The sequence below is a fragment of the Benincasa hispida genome, chromosome 4 (genome assembly GCF_027475165.1).
Source record: "Benincasa hispida cultivar pf3 chromosome 4, pf3_genome.v1.1, whole genome shotgun sequence".
In the NCBI taxonomy this organism is placed as follows: domain Eukaryota; kingdom Viridiplantae; phylum Streptophyta; class Magnoliopsida; order Cucurbitales; family Cucurbitaceae; genus Benincasa; species Benincasa hispida.
The window spans coordinates 21,534,882-21,561,229 of NC_143481.1; the positions used below are offsets into that span (position 1 = coordinate 21,534,882).

The following is a 26,348-nucleotide window of genomic DNA, read 5'->3' on the forward strand; positions in this document are numbered from 1 at the left end:
GTTCCCAACGTTTATACGTAATAGAATTGGTTAATTATTAAATAATTAATCAATTAATTTATTTAATAAATATAATCATATTATATTTATATCCTATAGTTTGATATCATATATCTACTATAGTATTTTTTTCTCTACTTGATATAAATCATATTTATATCTAATTTCCTCCAAAATAATGTATCTCATACATTTAGCTAATTATATCATATATAATTGTACTTCCTCTTGTCAATTTGAACATTTCAAATTAACCCAAACACTGGATCTCGATTTTATCCAAGCTACCCAGGTGACCTAATGGACCTGTGGCTCAAAGATCCAATAGTACGTGAATGGCTGACTAAACTCTTTAGCCACGAGATCCACCATCCGTTAACTGTCAATGATTCTACTAAAGACCAATAGTTGAACTCTTCTTACCACAAATATATTTCTGTGTCCATTGGATATAACCAATCATGAGTACGATGACTCTTCACAGATGCTCGTAAGTACAGTTGGGCCAATTTACCGTTTTTCCCCTGTAGTTACATCTCACTCCTTAAGTACCACTGATTCCTCTAATGAACAATACAACATAATCCAACTATGTGTGAACACCTCTCAAGCTAAGAGAAGGTGTGTGGCACCACATCGTTCAAGCCCAGAATCAGCTCTTAAGGGAGCCATCTATCTACTTACCTTTGCCTCAAGGAAAGAGTGAATTCCATCTTGTGTAGTTGAGTTCCCAGCTTCCAAATCAAACGTATCCCCAAAATGGTAGGTTTGAATCAGCAACATGGCCACTCGCATCCATATAAATCAAAAGACCGCCCTCAATGGCAAGAGTTCCCAACTCACTTGAGATTGAGGTTATGTTACCTATGGTCAACCTAGTGAAGTGAAGTCTCTGTCATGAACGGTGTTATATAACAAGACATTAGCACTTCGTGGTCAGGTCTTATACAAACTCTTTGTATAGGATGCCCCCGCTCGCATGTCCCTAACACGAATGATCAGGATCAGATCATCTGTGGCAAGTCACAACACTTGTGACCATTCCACAAAGCGGGCCACATCCGTAGTATTACCAGGATAAGGTTTCCCTCCTATATCCATATACTACAGACCATTTTGGTTATCACTCAAGACATGATCCACTTATATGTCACCATATACATGCTTGAGTCACATACAGATAACTAGGGATTTTATGTTTATCGGTTTGTGGTAAAGCAAATAAAACAAGTAAATGAGTAAAATAACAAGAGGTGAAGTAAATATCATATATTGACAATCACAGGTGTTCGTATGTACTATTTACAAACTATAGGACACGAGACTTTAGGGCATCAACCCCAACAATTAGGACTTCGATCTGTCGTTGTAGATGGTGTTCCACTACATGTAGTTTAGGGCACCCTAGCTTGAATACCGAGTTGTGTCGTAGGTCTGAGGTGGAAATTCCTGACGACAAAGAGAGGATGGGGCGTCGAGCCTCCATCTGTAGGTCATCGATTGTCACCTTCCATGGGCGAGGTACAGAGGAGCATAATTCTGAATGATAACAGGGATGATGAAGATGTTCCCACAGCTAAGCAGCTTCCATGTGTTGATCCCTAGGATTAGTACGAGATTTTGGTGGCATGGGAGTCTTATGGGGAGTAAACCCTAAGGATATCCACTGAGGAGCTTAGGGTGGCCACTGAGTCACTGCGAGTGAGTCGAGAGGCTGCGCATTGAAAGAGGCGTAATGAGGGGATGTTGAACTTCATTGTTATAGAGAACCGTCTTTACTATGCTAGCATCGGTTTCCAGAGTGGTCTTCAGAGGGATTCAGACTGACTCCAACTAAGGCTAGCATTCATTTCCTATTGGTGCCCCCAGTTTCCTTTATTTTTGTTTTTCCTTTTATTTTTCTTTCTTTTATAGGTCTCTCCAGAGCCTCATCGAGCAAAGAGGAGATGCCCGACACCACCATCCCGAGTGCGACTATGTTATCAGGGGAGGTTTTTCATTTCCTTGTTTTCATTTTTATTGAGCTATATTTGAGATACATTAGGGACAACGTATTATTTCAAGTTGGGGGTAGGGTGCATGTTGGGTAGTTTTTATTTTAGCTTGGAGTCCTTGAGTGTTGTGCTCGGACTATGCTTGTGTGCTTTAATTGTCTTGCTAGCTCGTTTGCTCTGTTGTTATCATGATAGTTTATGACACACTCTTCCTATAATAAAATTTTCATGAAAGAACGTTAGGAAAGCATGATCATGATTTTAGCCCTAATTTAATAAAATTTCTTGTCTTTCATGCATTTTTAAGTCTTTTTTTTTCTTTTTTTACGAAATTAAAGTCTCGCATGCTTAGAATTGGGTTATCTGGTTTATACTTCTGTTGTCACCCTAAAAGGTCCACCTTTGACTTAGGAGTAAAAACACTTGTTTTAGAGCAAATCTAGACAAAGTGGATAAAATATGACCTACTGTGAACTAAAAAAAAAAAAAGGAGAAGAAAAAAAGAAAGAAAAGCAAATTAGTTGCAATTCTTAAAAAAAATAAAAAAAAAATAAATGAGGCATAAGCTAGCATGCCTGCAAAAAAAAAATAAAAATAAATAAATAGTGTGTGTGTGTGTGCATGTATAGAGGTGAAAAGAGCTACCTCCACCGTGTCTAGTTAAGACCCCACGAGAAAAAAGTAAATAGATTTCCGACTGTTGGGTGTGAAAGCTAGCTCTCCAAGTAAAATAAGTGTCCTCTATGTTTTATGTGTGTGCTTAGGCACCCTTGTCCTAGTGTTGCCCTCTTTTTTGCAACTGTGGTATGATCGAGGTTGATAATCGAACCAGAGTAGGGGAAAACAGGATAAGGACCTTTTAAAATTTTTTTGGGCTGTGTAAGCTTAACTAGCAAAACTCTAGGCTCACTCATGCATGAATTAATTAAGAACTATTCTTAACTTTGTGTTTCATTGGGTTGATCATAATTGATTTTCGTTCTTAACTACAAATTTCGTTCTAACTGACTATTGAGACTGGAGTAACAACCTTGCAAATTAAGCTAGCATGTCTTTAATCGTTTTATATTCTATTTGATTGTGTGTCCCTACCTTACTCAGGACGAGCAAGAATTAAGTTGGGGGTATTTGACAGCTCTCAAAAAGAGCTATTATTCTTAGCTTAATTCAGGCTCGTTATTGTAGATACTGAGCAACCATGAGGTAGAATTGGCAATTTGGAGCTGAACGGGGTTAATTTGAAGATATTTGGAGGTGATTTGAGCATCCAGGCTTTAAAGGAGTAGAAATTACAAAAATGGCCTTGTTAGAGCATCACAACGCTCATGATTTTCCTTGGCCTGACTCTTACCCAATGTTGAAGGACATAATGGATAACGTTGCAACGCTCACCTTGAGCGTCGCGATGCTATGATGTTGAAGATGGAGAAACCCTCGCACACACGCAAGTGAGCGTCGACCCCAGCATTGCGTTTCTGTCCCTGACACTCGGATCTAGCCGCATCAGCGTTGCAACGCTATCATATTTTCTATAAATATAATTTTTTTGTTTTAGGTCAATTTTATGTCGAAAATTAATGGGGACATACTGAATTTCAATGGCTGAGGAGAAGTCGAGTTTTCTTCGTCCCCCTTTTATGTTTTTCAAATTATTAGGTTAGTTTTTAGTTTAATTTTGGATTGTGAGTATGGATTGGATTGTATCTCATAGGTTTATCTATGAGTCGATGAGGTAATTTTCTATCTATTTCTTGGATTAAGGATTCGGTGTAACTCTTTAGTTTTCTGCCCAATTTGATGTTATAATTCATAATTATGTTTTCTTTAAATCTCAATTGAATTAGACCTGCATTTATGTGTTGGATTGACGCCCCCTATCATGATTGCAATTCTCTGCTAGTTAATTTCAAGTTCGCACGTTTCCTCGTAGTGCGTCTATGCTTGAATTTACCCTGGTAGCAACAATTGAGCATGTATGTTTCAGTTTACAGGCTGACCTTGAATTTTTGTATTGCATGTTTAATTTAGATTTAAAGAATAAATTGGTTAACTGAACATGGCTTTTCCTGACAGTTAGTCGACATAGTTAAATCCTAAATCTTAATGCATGTGTTTCTAGCTCTTTATAGCCGCTAAGAACCCAATTGATCTAAGAGCATGTAGATTAGTTAGGACACGGTCTTTCCAACCTTAGTTATTAATTAGGACGCTTGATTGATATCGATTTAATTGATTGTCAGCTATTGTAGAGATTAATTAATCGTACCAATTTGGTAGTTATGCACGCATAATTCGGTGACATAGTCAATTGGCAGAAAACAATGATTGAAATTATATTGAATGTTTACTTGATCCGAGAACTAGATGAACCAATCATGACTTACATTTATCCCTTGCAATTTATTTTTCTACATGTTTTCAAATCAATCAAAAACCAAAACCTCGTTTTTACTGTTTTCCTCAGTCAAATTTAGCAACGAAATTAATTCAACACTTCTCTGTGGTTCGACCCCGTACTTACTACTGTTGCTATGTTTCAGCAGTAATAGAAGTAGTACGGTTTTTATAAATCTTCTTTTGTTTCGTAGTCCTTTTCGGGAATTAAAGGACATCGTAAGAGACTTGAACATTGAGAGAATTAAACTATATATTATATTGTATTAGATACAATATTAAATTATAAGTTATATATTATATTTGATATAATATATAGAATATATATTATATGATATGATTAAAGTGGTTATCATATAAATATATATTAAAGTTTTTATTAAAATTAATTTGATTTATTAATTTTCATTTTTTGAAAATATTTTTAGGGAGGGAGTTGTAACTCCCTCCCCTTTTTCTCTCTACTACATTAGTGGAAACAGGGTTAAATCAATTCATCATCATCTTCATCCTTATGTTAGGTTACAGAAAAGGTTCTGTAAAAAAAAAAAAAAAAAAAATCTCTTCTTCCCACTCTCTCAAATCTCAATTAATTTTTCCCTCACCAAAAAGCTAGAGCCTACAAATCCTGGATTCTCATCCAAAGAATACAGAGAAAACCATTTTGGTAGTAGCCATTTAGGAAATTTAAGGATTTCAAGTTCGTGATTTTACAGAGAAGATGATACATGAAGAAAACGTTCTTCAAGGGTTAGTTCTTTTCTCCATACTCTATTTCTCTTTTATTTTTAAGAGCATGCTGCATTTTTCATTTTAAATGCATAGTTTTATGTTTGTATTCTATAAATTGAATGTACTGTAAATTTTGGGTTTTGGGTCTAGTCCCGTCTTCCACTCAAGAACCTTCAATGGTTCCTTCAATTGGTATCAGAGCAGGGTTTTTTGTCCAAATTTTTGGAATTATTTTTACGTTTACTGATGAGATTTTACATTTTTTCAATCTATTCATGTCAAGATTGTCTTTTATGGATGTTTAAATTTGTTGGATAATTTTAGGATTGGCACTTTGTTTAATTGTTTTGTATTTACAATTCGTTTGTAAGGGCTCATGTTTTGGGACAATTAATTGCTATCGAGACTGTAATTTTAAGTCCTTGAGTCGTTCGCGCATTTTCTGGTGCCGATATGGAGAAAACGAGACCAAATTCGACGAAGAAACAATGGAGAACGCGGTTGTACAGTAGAGACTGTACTGCACCGTTGCAACGCTGTGCGCTAGTGCCCAACTTTGCAACGCTCCGAGATGGAAAGAACAAACTAGTTTTTGTCCGATTTAGTTCATGGCTCGTTTGGTTTGATTGTAGTTCAATCAATTCGAGCGATTCAAGTCCGGTTTGAAGGCTGGATGGTTCAGTTCGAGCGGTTCAAGTCCCAATTTGCTTGTTTTAAACCGGTTGATTATTTATTTATGTAACAGATAGTTATTTTGATTAATTAAATTAATATAAGTGTTATATTAATTTAATTAATTGTTTAAGTATCCAATCCTGGTCTAATAATTTTTTTTATTAATTATACATTTAATGTATGATTTCTTAAATATATGTCATATTGTATTAAATCCCACAATAGGTTATGCATTTAAATTCATGCATCATTTATAAGTATTATAACATATATATATAATTGCATGATTTAATTAATATAGCATGCTCATGCATCATATAATATAAATGTTATAATATATGCATGTATGCATTAATAACATATACATGCATCAATTATATTATAAGAGTTATAATATAGTGTGTGGATGTATGTTTAAATGTATGTTGTTATTTATCTCATTATTTTAATATATAAATGTTATGTATGTTAGTAATGAAATAAAATTGCATGAAGCATGTCACCACTTTAGGATAATTTATAATTGCTATATTATTACTTAAGTATGCTTTCATATGTAATGTATGGTTTTAATTAATTTCATATTTTTTTCTATAAAAGTTATAATTAAATGAAATTAGAATTAAAATCAATAATTCAAAAGTGCATGCAAACCTTAGGTTAAAATCATCTTTTAAAATTGTTTTAAAATATGATTCATATAGATCTAAGATCACTTTTAAAACGAGATTAGAAATTTAAGTTTAATCTTTTAATCGGTTTAATACAATTAAATTGATTCTTTTTTAAAAGATTAAATTTGTAATAAATGTATCTATAAGGGACATTTTGTGTAGGATTAGTTCTGTCTAGGTTCGGGTATTTAAGTTGACGAAAATGTAATACCTCTACCTGGGAACTTACTTAGAAAAGTAAATTAGATAGATTTGTTACAAGCATGCAATATTTGATTAAGGTTTTTTAATAAACATTAATCAAAGTTGTTTAACTATCTAAAGTAAATGTTACTTTTGGGAAAATTAAACAAACATTTAGTTAAAATCAATAGTCGGATTTTCCTAAGTTAATTAACCCTAGGTAAAACGCTCAATGGGAGGAAAATGGGGTATCTGATACTTCATTTCTCCTCTTCACGTTTCTCCTTAAATATTCACACCATGAGATTTATACTCGGCCTCGAGGCATCTTGAATGTCCCCTACAGATGGTTTTCGTATAGATCAATACCAAGGTGAGGAGGGAGTGTTTATAATAAGTGGGAGCAGAACAAGTGTCAACTCATCCCTCGGTCTCTCTCATTAGTTTGAAGTAAAGTTTCATGTTCGACATTGTGTCACCTTGAGTGTCCCCCTATGGATAGCATTTTGCATGACGTTTTATTCAAACTCCAGAAATGGATAAGGGTTACTTTAGTTTTTGCCCCAATCGGTTTTTTCCTACGGCTGACCCATTAGGGCAAAACTCTAAAATCTAAAATGAGGGGTTATACTTACAAGAAATGTTAAGCGAGTTTAACTATTTCTAGATTGAACAATAGTGACTGATAGTTACAGTAACAATGAGTTGTTCTGTCTATTGGTTGAGATAATCTTATTTCAGTGAAGGGGCACCTGATCACCTTATGGTGGCTTTTGTCCTGTCTCACTGAAGTATCATTGCAAAATAGATATCATTTAGTGTGCATTAGATTATTTTTGCTAAAATTGATTGGTTTTTCTAAATGAGATAATGCAAGATATACTAATATAAATAATTTGTATGGTTTCAACAATTTAATTATGACTTCTGCGACTTTAAATCTGCTCATTGCCAATAAACTAACGGGTGATAATTATACATCTTGGAAAAATACAATCAACACTATACTGATCAATTGATGACTTCCATTTTGTCCTAATGGAAGAGTGTCCTCTTATTCATGCTTCAAATGCCATTCGAAATTTTCGAGAGACATACAAGTATTGGACACGGGGAAACGAAAAGGCCCAGACGTATATCTTGGCAAGCCTTTCAGAAGTCTTGACCAAGAAGCATGAACCCATGATACTGCCCGAGAGATCATGGAATCCCTACGGAGATGTTCAGACAACCGTCCATACAACTCAGGCACGACGCTTTTAAACACATCTTCAATGTCCATATGCAAAAAGGGGCATCTGGCATCTGTTAGAGAATATATTTTCAACATGATGGTCCATTTCAACGTGTCGGAGATGAATGGGTCTGTCATTGATGAAACCAGTTATGTTAGCTTCGTTTTGGAATCTTTACCTGAAAGTTTCCTTCAATTCAGTAGTAATGTTGTTATGAACAAAATTGACTACAATCTGACCACCTTGCTCAACAAGCTACAAACCTTCCAGTCCTTGATGAAAACTAAAGAATATAAAGGTAAGGCAAATGTTGTTTCATCCTCAAAGAAGTATCTCAGAGGTTCTACCTTTGAGACAAAGTCTATGCCTTTGTCCTTCGGCACCAAAAAGTGGAAGAAGAATGGAAGAAGAAGAAAGGTAAAAAGAGGAAAGTTAACTCACCAGTTGCTGCTCAAAAGAAAAGAAGGCCAAGACTGCAAAGAGAATCTATTTCCATTACAACCATGAGGGATATTGGAAGAGGAACTGTCTCAAATACTTGACAGAAAAAAAGAAGGCCAAGCAAGGTAAATATGATTTACTTGTATTGGACACCTATTTAGTGGAGAATGATGATTCTGCCTAGATAATTGATTCAGGAGTCACTAACTATATTTGTTTTTCATTTTAGGGAATTAGTTCATGACAGCAACTAGAAGCTAGGGAGATGACGATGCTTGTTAGAACTGGGCACATCGTCTCATTTGTGACAGTGGGAAGATTCTAGCTGACTTTATAGAATAAATATGTTTTACTCGGAAATGTATATGTTGTTCCTTTTCTGAAACATAACTTAAGTTCTATAAAGTGTTTGTTAGAACAAAATTATTGTATTCAATTCTCTGTAAATAAAATTTTTATTTCAAAGAATGGTGTTAATATTTGTTCTGTTAAGCTGGAAAACAATATTTATGTGCCAAGACCGTTAGCAACTAAAACCCTCCTTAACACTGAAATGTTTAAAATTGCGGTAACTCAAAATAAAATAATTAAAATTTCTCCTAAAAAAATGCTCAACTTTGGCACCTTATGTCACATCAATCTCAATAGGATTGAGAGATTGATAAATAATAGTCTTCTAAACGAGTTAGAAGAAACTTTTTACCCGTGTGTGAGTCATGACTTGAAGGCAAAATGACTAAAAGATCTTTTACTAGAAAATGTCATAAGGCCAAAGAACCCTTAGAGCTTGTACATTCAAACCTTTGTGGTCCGATAAATGTAAAAGCAAGAAGAGTGTTTAAATATTTCATCACCTTTACTAATGATTATTCAAGGTATGGATATGTTTATTTGATACAACATAAGTCTGAATCCTTTGAAAAGTTCAAAGAGTTTAAGACCGAAGTTGAAAACGCATTGAATAGAATAATTAAGACATTTCGATCTGATCAAGGTAAAGAGTTTTTTTATTTTACATTCCAGAACTATTTGATAGAGCATGAAAGTGTATCCTAACTATCAGCACTTGGTACACCTCAACAAAATAGTGTATCAAAAATGAGAAATCGAATCCTGTTGGACATTGTTCGATCTATGATGAGTTAAGCTTCCTTACCTTATTCATTTTTGGGTTTTGTAGTACAAACTGCAACTTATATTTTGAAATGTGTTTCATCCTATAGTGTTAAGATAACACCTTTGGAGTTATGGAATGGTTGTAAAGCTAGTTTACGTCATTTCGGAATTTGGGTTGCCCAACACACGTGCTTAAGGCAAATCCTAAGAAACTGGAACCTCGTTCAAAATTGTGTCTATTTGTATGCTATCTCAAAGGAACAATAGGTGGTTACTTCTTCGACCCTAAGGAAAATTAAAGTATTTGTGTCGAAAAATGCTACTTTTCTAGAAGTAGACCACATAAGGGAACACAAGCCCTGTAGTAAAATGGTGTTGAACGAAATTTCCAAAGAAACTACTGAAACTTTAACAAAAGTTGTTGAAGAACCCAACACCTCAACAAGATTTGTTGAAGTTTGATCAACAAATAGGTCAAATCCACCTCAAGTATTGAGGAAGCCTCGACGTAGTGGGAGGATTGCAAATCCACCTGTTCGTTATATGGGTTTAACATAAATCTTAGCTATGGTAGCTGACGGAGATGTTGATGATCTATTGTCTTATAAGAAGGCAATGAAGGATGTTGACAGAGATGATTAGATCAAGCTATGGATCTTGAAATGGAGTCAATGTACTTTAAATCGATTTGGGATCTTGTAGATCAATCTGATGGGGTTAAACCTATAGGTTGCAAATGGATCTACAAAAGAAAACGGGATACTGATGGGAAAGTGCAAACCTTCAAGACTAGACTTGTGGCAAAGGGTTATACCCAATTTGAAGAAGTTGACTATAAGGAGACTGTCTCACTCGTTGTCATGTTAAAGTCTATTTGCATCCTCCTGTCCATTGTCTCATATTATGATTATGAAATTTGGCAAATAGACATCAAGACTGCCTTTTTGAATGGCAATCTTAAGGAGACCATTTATATGCAACAACCTGAAAGATTCATAACTCAAGGTCAAGAGCAAAGGTTTATAGCTTAATCGGTCCATCTATGGATTAAAACAAGCTTCTCGATTTTCGAATATAAGATTTGATATTGCGATCAAATCTTATGGCTTTGATCATTATGTTGATGAACCTTGTGTATACAAGAGGATCATCAACAGTTCAGTAACTTTTCTAGTGTTGTATGTAAACGATATTCTATTCATTGGGAATGATATAGATCTACTGACTGAAGTTAAGAACTGGCTAGCGACCCAATTCCAAATGAAATATTTGGGAGAGGCTCGATTTTTTCTGGAATTCAAATCTTTGGAGATCAAAAGAACAAAACGCTAACTCTGTCTCAAGTATCGTAGATTGACAAATGTTTGTCAAGTATTCGAGCAAAGTTCTAAGAAAGGTTTACTACCTTTCAGCCATAGAGTTATATTGTCAAATGAACTGTGTTTTAAGACACCTCAAGAGGTTGAGAAAATGAGACGGATCCCCTATGCATCAACTGCAAGCAGCTTGATATATGTGATGTTATGTATTAGACCTGACATCTACTATGCAGTGGGGATAATCAATAGAGATCAGTGTAATCTAGGATTTGATCACTGAACTGCTGTTAAGAACATCCTCAAGTACCTATGGAGAACAAGGGACTACATGCTCGTGCATGGTTTTAAGGATTTGATCCTTACAGGATACACAGACTTTGATTTCTAGATAGATAAGGATTCTAGGAAATCCACATTAGGATCCTGTGGGACAGTTTGTCTGGAGGAAGCAGGGGTACATTGCTAACTCCACCATGCAGACTGAGTACGTAGTAGCTTGTGAAGCTGCTAAGAAAGTTGTATGACTCAGGAAATACCTAACTGATTTGAAAGTGGTTCCAGATATGTCAAAACCTATCACCTTTTATTGTGATAATAGTGGTGTTGTGGCTAATTCCTGAAAGCCTCAGGGTCACAAATGCGGGAAGCACATAGAGTGGATGTATCATCTCATCCGAGAGATTGTGCATCGAAGGGACGTGATCATCACGCAGATAGCTTCGGAGCACAACGTTGTTGATCCATTTACAAAGGCTCTCGCAGCTTAGGTGTTTGAGGGTCACCTGCAGAGTATGGGTCTACGGGACAGGCCATATATAGTCTAGGGAAAGTGGGAGATTTTGTATTGGACGCGTGTTATACGTCGTAGTTTATTGTTTTGTTTACTTGTATATTAGTTTTTTTCATTGTACAGTCCACTAGCTTTAGGACAAGTGTGAGATTGTTGGAGTTGGTGCCTTAAATCTCGTATGGCCCTGTAATTTGTAATTATATTGTACAAATATTTTATTTATTTAATAAAATATGAGATGTTTTATTTGACATTTAGTAGCATTAAACCCACAACCAATAAATTAACATCCAAGGTTATTTTTGGAACATGCATGTAGAGACATACATGTGGATCATGTTTAAGTGATAACCTAAATGGTTTGTAGTAGATGGATAAGATATCGGTTGGATACCTTATCCTGGTGACACTCCGAAAAGAAGAAGAAAGGTGAATTCATGAGGCAAGAGAAAGTAGATAAATTGTTCCCTTAAAGGCCGACTCTAGGGCTTGAACAATGTGATGCCACACCCTCTTTTGGCTCGAGATGAGTCTAGTCATAATTGGATTATGATTTATTGTTCATTAGAGGGATTAGTGGTACTTAAGAAGTTAGATGTAATTACAAGGGCAAAACGGTAACTTTGACCTAGTTGTACTTACGAACAATTTGTTAAGGATCATCGCATTGTTGATTGGTTATATCCAATAGACACAGAAATATATATGTAGTGCAGTTGTTGATTTTTAGTGGATTGCTCGACAATTAATGGATAGTGAGTAATTTAACTAAAGAATTTAATTAATTATTCAAATACCGTTTTAGCTTCAAGGTCAAGGTTCAAGAGGTCCCATCTGTAGCTCAACGAAGTATTATGAGAATCAATTTTAGATTAATTTGAATTGTTTAAATTAATTGAGAGAATTAATTATATTAATATATTTAACATATTATAATATAATTACTTTGTAGTTCAACGGAGTATTTATGAGAATCAAATTTGGATTAATTTGAATTGTTTAAATTAATTGAGAGAATTAATTATATGTGATATAATTTTTTTAATTTAATTATATATAATATAATTATTCTATTTGACATATTATAATATAAAGTGTATTTAAGAGGAAATAAATATTTCAATATGATTCAAATATTAATTATATGAATTGATTCATATAATTAAAATTTGAATGAGATACAATACTAAACTATAAGTTATATGTTATATTTGATATAACATGTAGTTTAATATATATTATATGATAAAGTGGTTATTATATAAATATATATCAAAGTTTTTATTAAAATTAATTTTAATTATTTAAAAATATTTTTAGGGAGGGAATTTCTCCTTCTTCTCTCTACTACATTAGTGGGAACCACAGTTGAATCCGTTCATCATCTTCTTCATCCTTCTGTTAGGTTACAGAAAAGGTTATGCAAAAAAAAATTTCTCTTCTTCCCACTCTCTCAAATCTCAATTAATTTTTCCTTCACCAAAAAGCTAGAGTCCACACCCTCCTGAAATCTCGTCCATAAAATAAAAGGAAACCATTTTGGTAATGATATGTGAAGGAAACGTTCTTCAGAGGTTAGTTCTTTTCTCCCTACTCTGATTTCTCTTTTATTTTTAAGAGTATGCTGTATTCATCATCTTAAATGCGTAGTTTTCTTTTGTATTCTATAAATTGAATGTTCTGTAAATTTTGAGTTTTTGGTCCGCTCCCGTTTTCCACTCAAAGACTTTCAATGGTTCCTTCACTTCTTACCTCACAACGAATGGATGCCTTAACCACCAAGCTAGCTACGCACATAAACCACAACTTTCGAAACCCCAGGACTAATTAATCAACTCAAATAAGGAAGTCATTTAAGCTGAGCATATTCCTATTACTCCATAACCCGATATTAAAAATATCAACTATGGCTTTGGAAATCATATTGATGCACTTTTACAGAACTTAAACATCAGGCCCAAAAAGGGCAGGCTATTTAGAAGTTACATAACCTACAATCTGTTGTACAATATTACTGATAATCTTTGATGGCAAACTTGAAAAGCAGAATAACTTAAAAGATGTTCGACTTTTTGATACCTGATTAATGATAGCTTCAGTGCCTCTCAGATTACAGCACTAATTTGAGGACGTCGATGATTGAAGAAACTCCTTCACAAGCTCCTGAACCCTTTTCTTCATTATCTTGTCTTTGATACTTACCAGCATATTTTGATAGACCACCTCCAACCTCAAAAGATTTGGGCGATCTGTTGACTCTAACATGTTTTCCCATTCCTTAGCAATGTCGAAATAACCAGAATTTCGCAATGAGAGTGGGATATCTCCCTCTTGGAAAGGTTTTCCAAATATCGAGCCATGAAGAAAGCTTGCATACCGTTCCATGATGGATAACTTGTCTTGAAGAAGTTTTATCTCCTCCATTGCTATTAATAGCTTTTTATTTTCTTCGGTTACTTCCTCGGTTTTATTTTCTTCAACTTTTTCTTCCTCGCTTTTGGTTTCAGTTCCCTCTTGATTGAAATCCTCATCAAGTGGAGGCCACAAGACGATCGTGGGAGTAAAACAATCGACTGTCTTACCATTTCCCAGAACCCCGCTTCTTCCTCGTCCCCACGACCACAATTTATATCCATTATGTGCAACTATAACAGTATGAGCAGCCCCACAAGCAACTTGAACAGGATCCAAAAATTTTGGTGATGCAGACCCATTACAGAAGATGGATAGGGGAGATATAGCATCCCCGGTGTCCGTTCCAGTAAAACTAGCATCTGGACAAAGGCCAAGTCCCCTTTCCATTCCCCAAGACCACAGATCTCCATCTGATGAAACAACACTCGTATGAAATAGGCCACAATCAACTGAGATCAGAGATACAGATTGTGGCAATTCTTTTACAGGCTTAGGAAGCAATTCATTTTGGGTGGTTCCATGCCCAAGCTGTCCATTTTCCCCAAGACCAAATGTCCAACACACACTTTCTAAGTCATCACATGATCTCTTTCTGCGGGTAAGCAAAGCAGTATGGAATGCCCCGCACGCTACTTCGTACACTGCCCAAGGGGATGCCTCGTTAAACGTCTCGATAATTTGGGGGCGTGGCCTCCCATCTCCATCTCCCAGGCCTAATTGACCATGAGAATTATCTCCCCAGGAGTAGCAAACTAAGTCTCCACCTTTATTGTAGGTTTCCCCAACACTAACCAGGGCCACAATATGCGCATTTCCACAAGCAACCTTAACAACAGTATGGCCATGGAACTCCCACACCGGAGAGGGTGTGAAGCTGCTAACATAAGATAGGCCAACTTCATCCTCACTGTCTGGTTTTGGACAATTACCCCACATCCATAAAGCTCCAAGATCGTCAATTGCAAAAGAAATCAACCCCCCGGCTTTGATGTCACAAATCTGATATAAATGCAACGGAAAATCAAATAATAATAAGAACGAAGAAGCACGATTCAGATTCTATCCATCAAAACCCGGAGAGAACCCCAACAGACCTTTAGTGACTCCTTGCTCTTTGAGCCTGACTCTTCTGTCAAAGATTCAGGAGATTCCAACTCAAGGAACTGCTTCAGCAAGCAGGGGGTGGCGGAATTCCCTCCATCAAATCCAAGTTGGCCATCTTTACAATAGTCAAGGATGAAAAGAGGGCGTATACAGTAAGAGTTACAATGAATGCTAACTGATCGTGTAAGCATTCTTAATAATTTATTCATTGAATGCACAACCATCCATGTGAACACATTTCATAGGATACAAATGTTGTAACCCCAGCACCAAACTGACCCATCATCTGCAAATAAATCAAGGGTGAGCAATTTACAAACCAATAAAGTAGCACCACATAATTTTCAGTGTCCTGTCTTCATGGCTATAAATATATTAGTTTTAGTTTTACTTTGGTCATACTTGTAAGATTCATTCAGGTATATGCCATTAGTTTCTTGTATGGTACATTGAGCTATCACATACAGCACTCCACTCATAAAAGATCTACCTTAAATTTTTATCTCAGTTTCTTCTTAAAATAACGTTGCCCATTTTCTCGACCATTTGGAGAACGTTCTTACTTCTACAGCTTTATGAGGTAAAGTTTTTCCTCTCTCTGCCATTTGAAACAAATATCTCTAAGCCACTGAAATGAATGCGAATCAAACTTTTCCAGCTTCTTCGTCGAAGAACACAAAAGTTATCAGATATTGCAAGAGTATGAATCCACTAATAGCGCAAAGAATAAATGGTTGTTGTCTCCATTTACCCAAACAATTTCGTAACTGTTAATGCAAAGAAAGCTCTCTATAGAATTCAACATTTGATGTCCAAAAAGACATACAAGCACACTAACCAGCAAGAGCGAGGCTATGATAAGAACCAGCAGCAATTGCCACAGCTCTGAGATTCTTATCCTCCGAACCAAGCTTAAGTCGAACAGGGAAAAGCTCGTCCGCTTCCGCCCCAGTCCCAAGCCGCCCAAACATTCCTCTTCCCCATGAATACACACTCCCATCTCCTGAAATCCACACCAGAAAGCTCCGTCACCAGCTCCGATAGATTCTCCGTTAACCGAGAAACAACAGAAAATGCACAAATGCACAAATCAGAAAATCTCCCTACCTCCATCGTCAGCTCTTACCTGTGAGAACGAGAGTGTGAGCTTCACCGGCCGCAATAGCAACGACTTTTCCAGACAACTTAGCGGCAGAAGGTCGAGTTCCGGACTCCTCCATCGCCTTGGCAACGAAAGCAGCGTAACGGTGAGAATTCAGACTTTAGAATGCGAAACGGATCAAAGGAAGGCACCGAGGTGGGGCGTCTTTGCTGCTATCAGAAGCTGAGCTCGCGAAAGAAACGAAGATCGGATCGGTTGATTTGTCTATGAATTCACTTCTACAATTGCTTGATCCAGTTCATCAATGAACTCGAGAATGCCTGGATATCTATCTACAAAGAAGAAGCCTATCCCATACGTATTATACTATGCAATCATTTGGGAAAATATCACTTTTTTCACCTCAATTTTGAAACTCATACGAGTCCACGTCACATGAGTCTTATATTTAGGTTAAGTTTCAGATACGTTCATATCGTTTCATTTTATTCTTATTCTTACTTCTTGTACTGAAAATTTATTTTATTCCATTAACACATTTATTATGAATTCATGAGAATGATTTGAATTCTCAAACGATTTTAAATCCTATTTATATGTTAAAAAATTCTTGACACATATAATCAAATTACAAAGATTTTGTACAACTTGTTAAATTATTTATTTAATTGTCAAAATGATCTTAGTTCGACTAACATTTAATAAATTTAATTGCCAAAATAAACTTCACTCAGCTAACAATATTAAAGGTCGAATCTTTCACTCCTATTATACTCAAGGAAAATTATAGTTAATTTACAAGTTTGATTTAGAATTTAATCCCTAAAATTTTAAAATCTGCACAAAAAAAAAAAAAAAATCCTTCACTCAGCTAACAATATTAAAGGTCGAATCTTTCACTCCTATTATACTCAAGGAAAATTATAGTTAATTTACAAGTTTGATTTAGAATTTAATCCCTAAAATTTTAAAATCTGCACAAAAAAAAAAAAAAAATCCTCTTTTTCTTTTTTTAAATTTTAACTTTTTAACCCAAATAAATGTCAATTCTAGGATAAAAACTAATTTTAATTTTAAACCCAAAAAAGGAAATTGAAATAATGTATGATCAACCTTTTTTTTTCTTTATTGGTACAACCTATATTCCTCTAAACTTCATATACATTTCCCTATCATTTCTTTTTAATAATTATTTAATAGTGCTACAACTAAACAGGACGCTTTAACTTAACATTAAGCTAGACGTTTTGAAATACTCGAGGATGATCTTACGCAATCATTTTATTTTGAGATCTTATGAAGTTCATTCAACTATAGAGATTGTCGTCAATTGCATCGTGTTCGTTGATATAGGCAGACAAATTCAAGTACTTTTGTTGGTCTTTCCTATCTTTCCACCGTGCCCTACAAACTACACAACTAACACTTCTCCTTCCCTTGCTTCGTTTCCACCTCGAGAAACAATCTTCATGAACAAGATTCCGACATGTCGAACAAGCAACAACCCGATCCTTCTTCTTCATATCATCCAAACAAACTGGACATGTAGTCCCATCTTCCATATCTACAACAGTTACAGAAGCTCTTTCTTTTACCTGAAAGAATTGTTGATGAAATACATCACGTAAACCAACTTCTGCAAGTGATTTTAACATTATGGGTGCAGCAAGCAAACGATTCAATTGGCAAGGTCGAAGTGTCCTTCGCCGAAGACATGTGTCATCAAGCGACAAACCCAGGGCTTGAAGATAGATAAATAGTATGTGTTTGCATGGGGTAATACGATCCGGGCAAGTGCACGAAGGGGTGGAGGATAGGGACACAATGTAAACATTGCCTGTGGCTCCCAACACAAAGAAATTAGAACCAGAGCGGTGAAGAAGACGGAGGTGATGGTGGAGAGCTCTAACAATCCTGTCGGCCACAGCTGGGGAGGGCTTGAACCGAGGAACGTGTTGCAGGGACGAAGTAGAGGCAACGGACTCCATTAGAATTTGGAAGGAAAAACAATGAAGATGGGGGTAAACAGTTCTTAGATATATCCACACACATATATATATACACACAAACATACATTTCAGGAAGGAAGATGGGTTAAGGAACGTGGCCACATGATTCTTTGTGTAGTTTGAGGGGATAGTTTTGGTAGGTAATGGAGAAGAGGCAAAGTGCAAGGGGGAGAATTCATAGGCTTAAATTGCTCGGTTTTGTAATGGTGGTAGGCCACAAGGCACGTCATGGCCAAATTATAAATTAATATATATATATATATATATATATATATAAATCCTTTTTCTTTTCATTCAAGTCTACCCATTAAAGATCATGTTCCATGCAGTTCAGATCAGACCTGAAAACAGTTTATAATGATCAACGAAGTTCTATAATATAAACAATGTAAGGATCAAAACAGGAAACTTGGGGGGGGGGATCAAGATCTCTTACATATCAAGGCAAATGAATCTTAACGATCAAGATTGTATTCATATTCATTATATGTTTATGATCAGCCCAGATTTGAAATTTGAAAGATCTAAATTTTCAGAGGTATTCTTATCGGTTATCATATTCATTGTTGTATTCTTATCAGAAAATGCCATGATAGCGAACACCACAAACACGCAACTATTATTCACCTAGAATTTTCATCAAAGAAAAACCAAACCCCAGGATAAATGAAGAGAGTAAGGTGAGTTATAAGATGTTGAGTAATAAGGCGAGATGTTAATAATGTATAGCAGCTGTCAAAGAAACCAATAATCCAAAATGTCAGGAGCCCTTTACCCAGATGACAAACCAAGCAGGAAAATGAAGCAACAAACATCCCCAGCAAAACACGTTAATGTACCTTCATGCTTAAAATTTAAAATTGTGACGTCCATGGCATATGTGATCAGTCCACAGTTCAGTTTTTCTTGAATCCAGTATCGAGCTGGGAGGCTCCAGAGATTATGTATATAGAATATGAAGGTGCCAATTCAAAATTCAGACACCTGCAGTTAATAATGGAACCAGAATAAGTAACAAAGATTATTCAATTCTTTAACTCTGAGCAGTCTCTCTACAATCACAAAAATCGAGAAACGAATTGTCTCCATGTTCAGTTCAAGAAACCATTCTCTAATGACCTCAAATCTCATACAGCACATCATCCAATCACACAATTCATAAATCATACTATAGTAGTAAACGAAACGCAACAAATAACGAAGCTACTGCCAGTTCCAAGTGTAAAATCTCCTAAATGAAAAGTTCAAAAACTTTTCAGCCCATGGTACTTTTCTAGTTACGAATTTCCAAGGGGCAGTTGGGTAGTGGCAGAAAAAAAAACTCCTCTCTATCAAAAATCAATGCAGGGGCATGAGATACAAAATCCTAATTGAACATTCTTCCTTTTTCTTCATATATCCACTACTTATATTACATTTAAACGCATTCTCTTTCAATATTAACTTTGCTACCTCCAAAATTAATAACCACAGAGTCCATATAAACAAACATTAAAAATGGATAGTTTTCCCTTACCACACTACACCGATGAACTTGCTCTAAGAAAAATGTGACAGCAAGGTAGAATTGCTTGAAGAACTGCATGAAGCTGTTTGAGGCACTCGAAAACCAGATGGCAGCCATCTTCATTCTTGATAGATGATGGAGCCCCACAATTTTCCGATTCCAAAATCTAGGCCAAAGACATGAAAACAATGGTAATAGTGGACTGTCATTACCAAATGGACAAGATCTAAGTGGCCAACTATCTGATGGCTGAATCTGACATAATTTGCTGCAACCAACAAGTCCATTAGCAAAATGCCACATTCAGCCTCTGGTACAGCCAAGTGTAGGTGCAATTTGTGCCTTGACTATATCCAGCTATGGAATCTCTGGTATCGTGAGAAATCTTGTAATCTACTGCAGGGGGAAGGAAACTTTATAATCTTACATAGTGGCAGGTGCCAGGGAAGAAAAATTATAGACCATCTGGGTCCAAAATGGAAATGAGAATTTAAGGGTAAAAAATAAATAAATACATAGGTCATATCAACCTTGTAAATAGGAACTAATGTAATATTCTAAAACAAGAATGGGGGGAGCAAATATAACAGCAATTACAGTGTTTGACAATATCTGCTACCCTAGTACATATCCACAAAAATAAGGGGGTAGGCACAAGTCATAAAGTCGTCAGTTAACTAATGATTATATTGATAGAAAATCCACTAGAAGTGTCGCTTAAAAGTGTAAAATTGATATCTTCCAGGTTCAGACGTTTAGAATATCCTTAATTCCAAAAAGGTGAGAGATAAAGATCTAAGTACAAGCAAAATGGGTATGAATATCCAGAGCCCACTGATGCTTGATAACCATAACAGCATATTCCCCAGCACCCAGAAAAGATGACCTATGCTGTGCACATGCCTTCAACCAAGAACTAGTGCTCAAGACTATACAAAACCTTTAACAAATTGGTAAAAATACCCAAACCCCAGGGACATGAAAGATCTAAAATTAGCTCATACTTGAATAACATGAATGAAAGCCAGAGCACAGGTGTCAAAAATTGATGCAATACGTTGGCGATGTCACTGAACAGTTTGGTTACGTCAACTCCATTAACCCCAGTCAATTGTGTCTTAAAAATTCATATCCGCCCAAAGAAGAGCACCATCTGTTAAAAGTCCAGGCTCTAAGTGGCAACAACTTGGGGGTGTTTCATGAAACAGTTCGGCCGTAGCAAATAGATGCAATATAAAGATTCTTTGCCCATTTCTCCTATATAAACAACAGAAACCAAGCCTTTAAGAAATTTAACAATATAAAGCAAAGATATAAAGTAATGTACGTCTCCAAGGCTAACCTTGACATGTGTGCTAGGAAAGGCAGATGTACGGAGTGTTTCTTGAGTTTCATCAGCAGGCTTTCTCCTTGGCACACTCAAAACAAAAGCAGCCTGGTCCAAAGTTGCTGCAGTTGATGTGATTCGGTAACCACTATCCCACCTGCGATGAATGCCTTCACTGGGATACAGGAAATCTAGTTCCACAACCTGTGAAGTGGTCAAAAGTCAAAACTGATGGAAAAACCCCCCATGCAATAGCTTTTTTCTTTTTCTTTTTGGAAAGAATGTCATGCAATACCTTCCAATAGAACAAGTTTAGTAAAAACTATTAGTCTAATACCTGGTCAGAAAATCCCGCACCACGTGACATGACAATTGCCCATCTACTGCCGGCAGTGGCCATGGCAGTAACGTAAAACCCCTCCCTCCATTTCTTATTTATCCACTTGAAGGGAAATGAATCGCTGACTTTATAGGATTGCTGGAGATACTGAGTCCCTGCATTAAATTATATTGAAGTATCCGAAGCAACAAACACAGACACACAATAGGACAGCATGTTCTAGACATTTCAAATATGTTGTATTAAAACTGACCTTTCGACATTACCACCAATGAGCTCCCATTATTAGCTCCTGCTATTGCACTGATGTAATAGTTTTTTTCCCACTGTTCCATGATCCACTCCTAAATAAACAAACATGAACGTTATTGCCTATTTGACTAACGAGAGCCTAACTCTGTTGATAAGCAATAAAGTAGCATTCACAATCCATAGACCAAAATTGTGTGTGTGTGTTGGGGGGACGGGGGAGGGGGACCGACCTTGTGAAGAAAGAATGGTGAGAGTTCATAAACTTGAGCGGTAAATCCAGTTCCAGCATCCATAATAAGGGCCCAAAGGTTCGAACATGAAGCAACACAACTAATAAATAAACCATCTTCATTCCCCTTCTCAATATGCTGAGAGAGCCTCATATCAGCAACGTTATAGTGGTATCTACATCGGGACAAATTAGTCAATAACCTGTTGTTATAATTGAGCTTCATCTTTAGATTCGAGTGTGAACCTTTGTTTCATTGGTCTACGGGCATTATAAACGCTAATCCATTGAGTTGCAGGCATCCCCATTCGAACCTTCTTTTTTGGTTGTTCATCATCTTCATCCTCCATGGATAGCCTTCCTCTCTTATGCCCAACCTGAAATATAAGCTTCACATAACAAATGATGTTTTAGATGATAATCGAGTGCAAATTTCACAACCAAAAAGTGCAATAGGTAGCCAACAGATAAGTAAAAATCAAGGAAACAGGGAGTACTTTCTGTGCACCATCTGTGTTTATTGGACGGATATCTGGATTCGGACCGACAATACCATCAAAGAGGGAGATATATCTTGCGTAGTTTGGCTCTTCATCAAATTTCAAATTCACAACATACTCAACAAACTGTCTAAAAGGCTGAGGGCAAAAACAGCACAATGTCTCAGAGGAAGTAGCCATCTTCTTCTTGGACACAAGGAATCCTTTATTTTCTCCCTGGAGAAATATAATCAAGTTCAGAACAAATGTATCATATAGTTGCACTAAGAGTTAACATCCATCAGCCCTGAAAAAACATAAACCTGATATCCTTGCCAAGGCAGCCGACCGCGAAGAAGAAAAACAAGAGTGTAAGCAAGCGATTCCAAGTCATCTCTCCGACTAGCAGTTCTGCCAAGATGTGCATGCACACTAGCATACCGAACTGTTCCCCTGAATGTAGATGTAAGATGGAGTTGTTTAAGATCCTAAATGTTAACTATATGCATACAAATATCATAACATATATACAGCTTTCTTACCGGAAAACGTCTGGTCGTTGATCATACTCAACATGTTGACCAGTCGAACTATCTCGCCACTTCGTTGCTACATGGTGAACCAATAAAATGGTAAGCTGTGTTTCATAAGTAGTAAAAATAACCTTCCATGAGATGGAAACAGTAAATAAAAAATGAGATACCTAAACCAAGATCTACAAGAAACAACTTTTTCTCTTCTGGGGTTCCTGGAGGGCCGAGCAGAAAATTTTCAGGCTTCACATCACCATGCACGTACCTGTCAGAGACATTGACAGAGATATTCAAGAGCAGAAAATAATTACAAGAATACAACTAAATCATTCATAAGCCAGTGAGAGAGCCAAATATGTAAAAATAGTCCGGCTTAGCCCTAGTAGATGCAAGAATCATTCATCATAAGTGGCACGATGTTTTGTACAAAGATACCGAGATCTGACAGACGTAACATGTTCCTTTACAGCTACAGCATCCTATGACCCCATGTAACTCTACTCTCCCTCCAAATTACAAGGGAGGCCTAGCAGCAAAGTATCAGAAGCTTCTATGGATGTGAAATGAACTAAAAGAGGGAGGCCTAAAATGTTAATCCAAAAGTGATTACATTGAGTTTTTTCCCATTTGATTCCCATGCCAATCCAATCACACAATGTTGAACCAGAAAATAATCACTATAAGGAGAATACAGAAGAAAGGCCTCACCCTCTAGAATGCATCTTCTCTAATATGGAGATTGCCTCGATGGCAATACATGCTACCATTTCAATTGACATCCTGAGATTCAAAGAATAAAGTAGACATATTACGATGCAGTAAATCTGGAAGTATAAATTCCAACTAGTAGAAAAACTACAAATTGATTAAAAAACGAATGATGAGTTTTAAATTTAAACTTACGTGTGAGCATTGTTATTCCAGACTAAATTCCAACTAGTAGAAAAACTACAAATTGATTAAAAAACGAATGATGAGTTTTTAATTTAAACTTACGTGTGAGCATTGTTATTCCAGACATCCCAGAGGCTAGGTCCAAGCATGTCCATCACCTACGTCCAAAGTATAGTTATTCGCAACATAATAAAAATAATAAATTAACAAGGTAAATCTCTGGCCAATCTCAGTGTACAAAGGGTCTAATTTCCATTCAAAGGTTGATGGTATAATTTCCTACCTTGCCGTTGTTGAACTCAAAATAATAATAATAATAATGTAAATCCCCGATGCACTTTAGGCTTTAACAGTCTTAAAATGTAAATAACTTAAAGGAACTAAAACTTACCATGACATAATAGTCACCTTGCCGACCCTTGTAATGAACTCGTGGCACACCATGGCTACCACCTAGTGCACTGAAAACCAAGAGAGGTGATTAGAACAGGTATACATATATGTAATAATAATATAAGAACCTTTTGACATTAAAATGCAATATACAATAACTGAGAAGAGGATTACTTGTAAACCTGCCACTCGTAAGGAGGTCCATAGTTGCACCCTTTACTACTTCTATGCTCAAATTTTAAGGCTACCTGAAATTTAGACAGAGCATTTGAAATGTTAGTAACATGAAACAAATAGTTCCGTAAACATTACAGATAGGGATACCATACCTCCACAGCTCCAGGGCCAGATCTTTCATTCAAACTCATAGGACCCATCCGTCTACCCACATACACCTGACCAAAACCCCCTTTACCCAGTTTTCTTTCTACTTTATATAATGGAGAGCCACCAACCTGAACCTGTAAAATGAAGGGAAAAAGTCCATGAAGTGATACTCCCAGATATAATAATATCTTTCTATAACTGTCCCAAAAAACTAAAATAATACTGATAATAAAGTGTTATTTCAATAGGCATCATGTCACTTCCATATCATTGCAGGAAAACAAATTTAAATGAAGACAATCGTGTGCTAAATACAGTATAAAAAGATTCATCAATAAGATGGAGACAAATAAGAGCTAATAAAGTGAATAAAATTACAAGAAATAATTCTCTCAAGGATAAAGAAAGAAATGCTGAAAGATATGGTAATGAATAAAATCACAAAAGAAAAGATAAAGGTAGAGCAACAATAATTTCCAAACAAAGTATTTGCCGTTCACAGTCGGATCCTAGGAGCTCCACAAATTTGAGGTAAAAACCAGAACGGTATCTAAAATCAGAAACAAGTATAGAGAAACTACTGAAATCAAACGGAATAGCAAATTCCCATTTCTTTATTAGCAACGATTGTTTTAACTCCAAATATATGAAACCCTCTCAGAAGTCAGAGCAAAATTATTCTCCAATCTCAAACAAAACCATTTCTAAAAGTTGCATCAGCTCATAAGTAACAAGACCAGCCGAAAAAACTTGGGGTTGCCCATTAATAACCCAAGAAATCCAAGAAATCAGCATGTGAAAACAGGGACATAGATTCAAAGCCCCAACTTTCCTTCACTAATTCTTCCCCGTCTTTCCTCCACCATCAACACAAACTCGTCGATTCAAGAAACGTCAGAAAACAAACACAAATCCAAGAATGAAAAAGCTTCTTCACCTTCTCCGGAAGAGGAGTAGCCGTGCCTTCATCTTCAGCTACAGGAGCCTTATCGCCGTTCCGTCCACCGCTATCGAACTCGTCCATAGCTAATACTCTAACACCAACCTGCAGTAGGTCTTTATCCTTCCCAACTTCGTCTTTATTCTCACACAGTAGCCTCGTTTCAAGACCGATTCCAGGGTTCACAATATCCCTGTCACCATCGGCATCGATCGCGTCTTTCCCCTTCTTCCCACCACTGCGTTTAGCGGGTTGCCCTCGGTGGCGTGTTGTTACAGTTAACTTAATGGGTGTCTGGTGTGCAATCGGTACTGGGTCTTCAGATACCCGGCTCCTACCTGGTTTGCGACGGAGCTCAGGCATGGTACAGATGGTGGTCCATGAAGGGCGAAAGACTTCGCCGGAGAAGAAGAATCAGGAAGCATTTAGGGTCATCGGAACCCCAAATTTCAAATTGAGAGGAGAAAATGTGGGAAAATCACTAGGGCACAGCGATAGGGAAGGGGGAGATCTATGGAACGATAAACAAAGAAGAAGAGAGAAGGGTGAGTTGATTTTGAAGTACAGAGGAGCAGGAAGAAGAGCAAAACGATGGAAATAGAGAGATATGGAGAGCTTAGCCTTTGTTTATGCAAAGCATACTCTACTCCTCCTTTTCTTCTTCTTTTTTTCTCTTTAATTTCTTTTTTTATCAAATTACAATTTTATTTCCAAAATTTTCAAAATTATGCAAATTCGACCTCTAATGGTCTGTTTCACCGAGAGATGTCCACACACAGGGCGAGGTTAGATATGCTATTCTCCATCTCAATCTTTGCTCTCTATTTAATTTAAATCAAAATTTTTATTAAATATTTAACTTCATCACTAAATTATTTATTATTATTAGTTTTATATAACAATTTAAATTTAAAGATAAATTGCTCAAATTTTGTCTTAAAAAA

General features: G+C 36.2%; 3 protein-coding genes across 6 annotated transcripts; all 3 read right to left on the reverse strand.

The window, feature by feature from the left end:
- Positions 1 to 13,444: 13,444 nt before the first annotated feature.
- Positions 13,445 to 16,685, reverse strand: LOC120075727 (Regulator of chromosome condensation (RCC1) family protein). Of its 2 annotated transcripts, none has more exons than XM_039029359.2 (5): positions 16,199 to 16,685; positions 15,911 to 16,075; positions 15,323 to 15,358; positions 15,063 to 15,187; positions 13,445 to 14,967 (listed from the first exon to the last, which is right to left on the reverse strand). In XM_039029359.2, the coding sequence occupies exons 1-5, from the start codon at positions 16,290 to 16,292 to the stop codon at positions 13,672 to 13,674; spliced, it is 1,716 nt and encodes a 571-aa protein (XP_038885287.1). In that variant the 5' UTR covers positions 16,293 to 16,685; the 3' UTR covers positions 13,445 to 13,671. The 2 variants fall into 2 exon arrangements, with proteins under 2 accessions (XP_038885287.1, XP_038885288.1); XM_039029360.2 differs by having other exon boundaries at positions 16,180 to 16,592.
- Positions 16,686 to 17,262: 577 nt separating this feature from the next.
- LOC120075728 (SWIM zinc finger family protein / mitogen-activated protein kinase kinase kinase (MAPKKK)-like protein) lies at positions 17,263 to 18,390 on the reverse strand. The gene has a single exon (XM_039029363.2). It carries the CDS (start codon positions 18,244 to 18,246, stop codon positions 17,482 to 17,484), a length of 765 nt encoding a protein of 254 aa, XP_038885291.1. The 5' UTR covers positions 18,247 to 18,390; the 3' UTR covers positions 17,263 to 17,481.
- Positions 18,391 to 18,878: 488 nt separating this feature from the next.
- Positions 18,879 to 26,208, reverse strand: LOC120075725 (Protein kinase family protein). Of its 3 annotated transcripts, none has more exons than XR_005481412.2 (18): positions 25,402 to 26,208; positions 24,467 to 24,598; positions 24,312 to 24,385; positions 24,136 to 24,205; positions 23,847 to 23,902; positions 23,559 to 23,630; positions 23,021 to 23,115; positions 22,860 to 22,926; positions 22,641 to 22,770; positions 22,336 to 22,554; positions 22,085 to 22,227; positions 21,840 to 22,014; positions 21,611 to 21,701; positions 21,355 to 21,512; positions 21,033 to 21,221; positions 20,695 to 20,947; positions 19,700 to 20,083; positions 18,879 to 19,167 (listed from the first exon to the last, which is right to left on the reverse strand). XR_005481412.2 is itself a non-coding variant. In XM_039029358.2 (16 exons), the coding sequence occupies exons 1-16, from the start codon at positions 25,765 to 25,767 to the stop codon at positions 20,888 to 20,890; spliced, it is 2,097 nt and encodes a 698-aa protein (XP_038885286.1). In that variant the 5' UTR covers positions 25,768 to 26,208; the 3' UTR covers positions 20,360 to 20,887. The 3 variants fall into 3 exon arrangements, 1 of the variants encoding a protein (XP_038885286.1); XR_005481411.2 differs by having other exon boundaries at positions 19,700 to 20,086; XM_039029358.2 differs by lacking the exons at positions 18,879 to 19,167; positions 19,700 to 20,083 and having other exon boundaries at positions 20,360 to 20,947.
- Between the last annotated feature and the right edge of the window lie 140 nt (positions 26,209 to 26,348).

Bases quoted from the DNA above. Each gene is read 5' to 3' on its own strand.
- LOC120075727 (XM_039029359.2), bottom strand. From the start codon at position 16,292: ATGGAGGAGTCCGGAACTCGACCTTCTGCCGCTAAGTTGTCTGGAAAA. The intron at 15,359-15,910 runs GTTAGTGTGCTT...ATTTATTTGCAG, and splicing joins TCATAGCCTCGCTCTTGCTG to ATGATGGGTCAGTTTGGTGC. The intron at 15,188-15,322 runs GTATCCTATGAA...ACTATTGTAAAG, and splicing joins GTGCTGGGGTTACAACATTT to ATGGCCAACTTGGATTTGAT.
- LOC120075728 (XM_039029363.2), bottom strand. From the start codon at position 18,246: ATGTTTGTGTGTATATATATATGTGTGTGGATATATCTAAGAACTGTT.
- LOC120075725 (XM_039029358.2), bottom strand. From the start codon at position 25,767: ATGCCTGAGCTCCGTCGCAAACCAGGTAGGAGCCGGGTATCTGAAGAC. The intron at 23,631-23,846 runs GTAAGTTTAAAT...TTTGAATCTCAG, and splicing joins TGGAATAACAATGCTCACAC to GATGTCAATTGAAATGGTAG. The intron at 22,555-22,640 runs GTTTATGTTTTT...ATATTTCTCCAG, and splicing joins TGCCTTGGCAAGGATATCAG to GGAGAAAATAAAGGATTCCT.